Source organism: Octodon degus, unplaced genomic scaffold (genome assembly GCF_000260255.1).
Source record: "Octodon degus isolate 3935 unplaced genomic scaffold, OctDeg1.0 scaffold00007, whole genome shotgun sequence".
Lineage (NCBI taxonomy): Eukaryota > Metazoa > Chordata > Mammalia > Rodentia > Octodontidae > Octodon > Octodon degus.
In genome coordinates this window covers 33,797,009-33,802,292 of record NW_004524583.1, presented here as the reverse complement: position 1 = coordinate 33,802,292, position 5,284 = coordinate 33,797,009, and the positions used below count along the sequence as shown (strand labels likewise).

The following is a 5,284-nucleotide window of genomic DNA, read 5'->3' as shown; positions in this document are numbered from 1 at the left end:
ATCCCCCAGCACCACATGCCAGCCAGCCCGCCCCCTGGTGGGCTGAGCTGGCCACACACACACACACACACACAAATAAATAAATAAAATTAAAAAAATAAAAAAATAAAAATAAATAAATAAATAAATTTAAATGGCTTCATAGGCTAGTGCCTGACTAGACCACATCATGTGTGTTCATTGTATTCCTAAGCATCAAAATTTGCATATATTTAAAAATGGTCTTGTGCATATCTCAAATGAAACTTTTGTGGGGTGGGGGGCGACTAGAATCGAACTCAGGGACTCGTGCTTGACAGGCAGGTACTACACCACTGTGCTACATTTCCAGCCTCCAGAACATAATTCTTAAAAGCTGGTTAAGTACTTGGGAGGCTGGAGCAGGAGGATTGTGGTTTGTTTTAGGTCAGTGTGGGCTACATAGCGATTCCAAGGTCAGCCTGAACTACATAGCAAGATCCTATAACCAAAATAAATACATACATACATACATACATACATACATAAATAGGAAGAGAGCATTTTTTAGAAATGCAAGCTTTAAGAACTTGTTTTTCTGCTTGTAGCTTGGCTGCTTCAGTAGGATCACGGTGTGCAGTCAGCTCTCACCGCAGTGTGTGACAAGTGATGTAATCTTAACTAGATCATGCAGGCTTCATCATTTGGTTGTTTGCAGACAACACGTTTCCGTTGGTTTATCTGGCAACTTGAAACGGTTGTCAGGTTCAAATGTCAAAGAGCTTTCTATGGGCTGGGAGATAGATCAGTGGAGTAAGTGCTTGCCTGACAAATGCAAGGTCCTGAGTTTGATCCCTGGTACCACCAAAAAACAAAAACAAAACAAAAAAAAAAAACAAAGAGCTTTCTGTGTCACACAAATGTCAGTGGAAGGTGCTGGGGCCTGAATGTGTCTGTTAAAGATGCAGGGTAAGGGGCTGGCCACATAGTTCAGTGTAGTAAAGCACCTGCAAGCAGGCACAGAGGCCAGGGTTCAGTCCCCAGGCCTGCCATGCCAGACCCGCCCCTGGGGCACACTGAGGCAGCAGTTGAGACTGGGCGTGGTGGTGCTCGCCTGTAATCCCAGCTCTTGGGAGGCTGTAAACAGGAGAATCACTCCAAGTCTGATCTAGTAGTGAGACCCTGAACACCCTGTAGACCCTTCCCTAAAAATACAAAAAAAAAGGATGTAAAGTAGGACCAGGTGCAAGGATCACAGCTACTGGGGGGAGGAAGGGGAGAAAGAGGATTGGAAGTTTGAGGCCATCCGAGTAACTTAGCAACACCTTGTTTCAGAATAAAAAGTAAAGAGGATTAAGGACCGAGTGGTAAGAGTGCCTTAGGGGTCCCGTCTCCAGCCCTGCGTACTAGTACGCAGGCACACAGTGCTGAGTAAACATGGCGGTACATGGTTAGGGGATTGTTAGTGTTCTGTTGGAATATTGATAATCTGTGTGGATATAGGATCAGTAACCTGAATTATCATCACAAAGATCCTGGTGCGCAATTACTGCTGTAAAAACTACCGAGTTAGTCTGAGCCGGCTGACGTTCTGTTGCCGGTCCACTCCCTGCGATCCGGGAGCCGCCCGGGCCGGGGCTGTCGGGTGGTAGCTCCTCGTGGCCGCACAACACAACTCTGCCTGTGCTGTGTGTCTGCCAGTGGTCCAGGGCTCTAGCCCAGGAGGCGGGGGCGGCGGCGGCGGTGAGGACGAGGACAGTCGGCAGAAGTTTGAAACTCCTGATCCAAGTGGAGGCTTTCGAGGAACAATGGAAGCAGACCAAAGAATAGACGGTGTTCTCGATGTCCTAGAGATCGTGAACACTCCTGTCGAGGCCAGCACCTCCTGCCCCGGCTGGCTTCAGAAGGTAAACCTCAGGCGAGATGCCTTTTACACGGACTAGAAAGCATATGTCCTTTTAAACTGTTTTACAAGGAATCTTAAGTTTCTGACTTTTTTTCCTGAAAATAAATTACAAAGTTACTAATCCTTTTTTCTTTCTGACAAGAAGAGATACAAAATATTCTCATACCTGTATTAGTTAAATGGATGTAAAATTAATATAATCTACCCTGAACTGTGGCGTGGTGGCCACACCTGTCATCGCAGCACTCGGGAGGCTGTAAGAGGACTGCACATTCAGGTCCAACCCGGGCAACTTAGCAAAGCCTGTCTCAGAATAAACAACAAGGGTCCGCGAGATAACTCAGCGGTATAAAGTGCCTGTTTAGGCAAGTGCAGGAACTGTGGTTCGATCCCTGGCACTACATGCCGTGCTTGAGCTGGCCACTAAAATAAAATAAAACGGGGGGTGGGGGCACAGTAGGGGAGTGGCTCCATGGACAGGCCCCAGGTCCAGTCCTCAGTACCACACGGCGCTCGGTACAGTACACATATGCAAAGATTAAGCTTATAGGTTTTGTACTGTTTAAAGAAGTAGAATAATGGGACAGTTGGATGCCTTATAGAAGGAAAATAGTCTGTGAAAGTTAAGCTGCATACCAAAAAAAGCTGGAGTATATTTCTTTGGAAGGTTAGTTACGACACAGCTATGTAGAAGAGATGAAGTATCTGTCGGTGTGACCTGACTCTTCAGAAAACACGCAGCACCCAGAAAGGCAGGCAAGACTGTATATACTCATTTGGAGTGATCACCCCTTAAGTGATGAAGTTGCTGCTGGCTCTTCTTAGCCTCCTTAGCCTATCTGTATTTTCTTATTCTGTACCATGAGTCTACAGTTTCTGAAATTGTAAGTTTTTTCCAAAAATAAAAAGGTAGATTTAAAGTTCTTTGACCAGCAAGACTAGTGTTGAAGTTGTCTGCAGAGTATGTGCACAGGCCATGGGATGGCACACCCACCTTGCCAGTGTCCTACGTTGAGTAAGACCAACAGTCACGTGCTGCTGCGCTGTGGACTGGCTTGAATTTGTTTGAATTTGTATCACTGTTGTGGTTTGAAAGGAGGGTACTTTGTTCCCAGGTAGGGCAAGATGGGTTTTTAGCTGTAACTGTCTGCCCACTAGAGGGTGCTTATGTCATGAGAGATAAAAAGATGTGGAATTGGCTTGGGTTGTTGCACAGGACTGATGAAATTCTTTTTCATGTACATAGGAGCTGGAAAATGCAGAATTCATCCCCATGCCAGATGGCTTGTCCCCCATAAGTGGAGCATTTTCTGAACCTGAGAAAGATACCCTGCCCTACGAAGGGCTGCAAGGACTCAAAGTACCCTCTGGAGTGCCTGTGGAGTCCGAGCCCCCTGCAGGAGCCTGGGTAAGTGAGCTAGGGCCTGGGTGCGGTTACAACAGGCTCTGCCCAGTTCTGGCATCACTCTCCTTTAGCGTCACTGGTCAGCTGCCCTGTGTCAGTTCATCTCACTGCCTGACCAGTTATACCGAAAGCCTCTCTTCCCGAGAACAAACTGAGTTAACCAGAACAGATTTTATCCTCACCTAGTTCTGACAGGCCACTTTGCCATGCCAGAGGATTCTCTTTGTTTTAGAAGTACTAAAATTGCCAGGTGTAGCTCAGCAGTGCAGTACCTGCCTCACATGCATGAGGCCAAGTTTGATTCCTTTTTTTTTTTTTGTATTTTAGGTAAGAGTTTACAGGGTGTTCAGGATCTCACTACTAGATCAGACTCGTAGTGATCCACCTGCGCACAGCCTCGCAAGTGCTAAGATGACAGCTGTGCGCCACCGCGCCCAATCTCAATTGCTGTCTCAGCAAGCCCCGGGGGCAGGAGCGGCACCTAAGGATCAAACCCCCAGCCCCTGCCCCTGTTTACAGGGGCTTTAATCCACTGAGCTATTTGGCTGGCCTCCAAGTTTGATTCCTGATAGCAAAAAAAAGTACTAAAATTGAAGTTCCAGAATTCTAATTCACTCTTTTTCATGACTCACTTAGGGTAGGTTGGGGGTTCTAAACATAAGTAGTGGGCTGGGTGTGGTGGCTCACGTCTGTAATCCCAGCACTCAGGAGACTGAGGCAGGAGGCTTGCTGTAAATTCGAGGTCAGCCTGGACTATAGAGCCTGTCTCAAAAAAAAAAAAAAAAAAGGTAAGTAAAACCTAATGTTCTAGTGTGCTGAGGGAATAACATATGTACATCTAACCTTGGGAAAGATAAACTTGCAGTAAGCACATTAATAAAACTAAACCAGGGCTGGGGAGATAGCTCAGTAGAATAAGCACTTGCCTGGCAAGCGCAAGGTCCTGAGTTCAATCCCCAGTACCAAAAAAAAAACCCAAAACTAAACCAGAGGCCACCAAACTTTCTGTACAAGGCCATATAATGATTCTTTTAGATTTTGTTGGCCATATAGAATGTCTGGCAGCTACCTTACTTTGATATTGCAGCACAAGAACAGTCACAAAAGACTTGGCTATTGGAGCATTTCTAATTCTGAGATTAGAGATGTTCAACCTGTAATAAATAATGCAGAAGTAGAGTACATGCCTGTGTTTCAGTAAAACTTTATTTACAAAAACAGGCAGTAGGCCAGAAATGGCCAATAGGTTGTCATTTGTTGGCCTTGGCTATCAGTAAAGTATAGTAGAAGGAGGAGGAGAATCCACAGTAGGATAATTGAAAACCTTCCCCGAAGAGATAAGAAAACCTTCGAAAATTCAAGGCAAACGTGTGCGTTCCCACTGGCTAGCCTTTTTGAATTCATTGGTGGCATTGAGAACTTCCATGCCTCCTCAGTACCTGGTCACTGGTATTGTAACCCCAGCATTCTTCTGTTTGTCTTTTACCTCTTCACATGTATCTACGTCTTATTGTAAGTAAACCTGTGTGGGCTGGGAAGCGGACCCCCTAGAGCAGACCAGACCCCCTTACAGCCTGTCCGTTTGATCTCTAGCGGCCCCGACTGACTCCTGCACCGCAACATGCCAGGAAGGAAGCACCGTTGCCTCCTCCTGCCTGTGCGTGTAGCACTCTGCAGCTGGAGGTGGAGAGACTGCAGGCTCTGGTGTTGAAGTGTCTGGCTGAACAGCAGAAGCTACAGCAAGAAAACCTCCAGATCTTTACGCAGCTACACAAGCTGAGTACGAGATTAGAAGGGGGGCAGCAGGTAAGAGCATTAAGCGTCACTCAGCTTCGAGTGCTCACTCACTGCTCTGCATATCCTCGCCTCTGAACAATGTGATTTTTGTAATTAATCCCAGAAGCCTTAGGCCTTTATCAGGCACCTGACTGAATCATTCTCATCCCCAAACTTGTATTGTTTTTTGTTAGTTTGTGGTGACTGTTTTTTCTTTTTCTTTTTTTTTTTTTTTTTTT

At 46.0% G+C, this 5,284-nt stretch overlaps 2 protein-coding genes across 2 annotated transcripts in view; both read left to right on the top strand.

The window, feature by feature from the left end:
• Nek9 (NIMA related kinase 9) overlaps window positions 1-5,284 on the top strand; it is a 45,202-nt gene that overhangs the window by 35,306 nt on the left and 4,612 nt on the right. The window contains exons 18-20 of the mRNA XM_023703728.1: window positions 1,660-1,865; window positions 3,111-3,272; window positions 4,863-5,075. Of these exons, the coding sequence (XP_023559496.1) occupies window positions 1,660-1,865; window positions 3,111-3,272; window positions 4,863-5,075 (581 nt within the window). The remainder of the gene's footprint in view (window positions 1-1,659; window positions 1,866-3,110; window positions 3,273-4,862; window positions 5,076-5,284) is intronic.
• Window positions 4,998-5,284, top strand: part of Acyp1 (acylphosphatase 1) — a 35,753-nt gene continuing 35,466 nt past the window's right edge. Inside the window, exon 1 of the mRNA XM_023703757.1 lies at window positions 4,998-5,075. The gene's annotated coding sequence lies outside the window, so the exon portion shown is untranslated. The remainder of the gene's footprint in view (window positions 5,076-5,284) is intronic.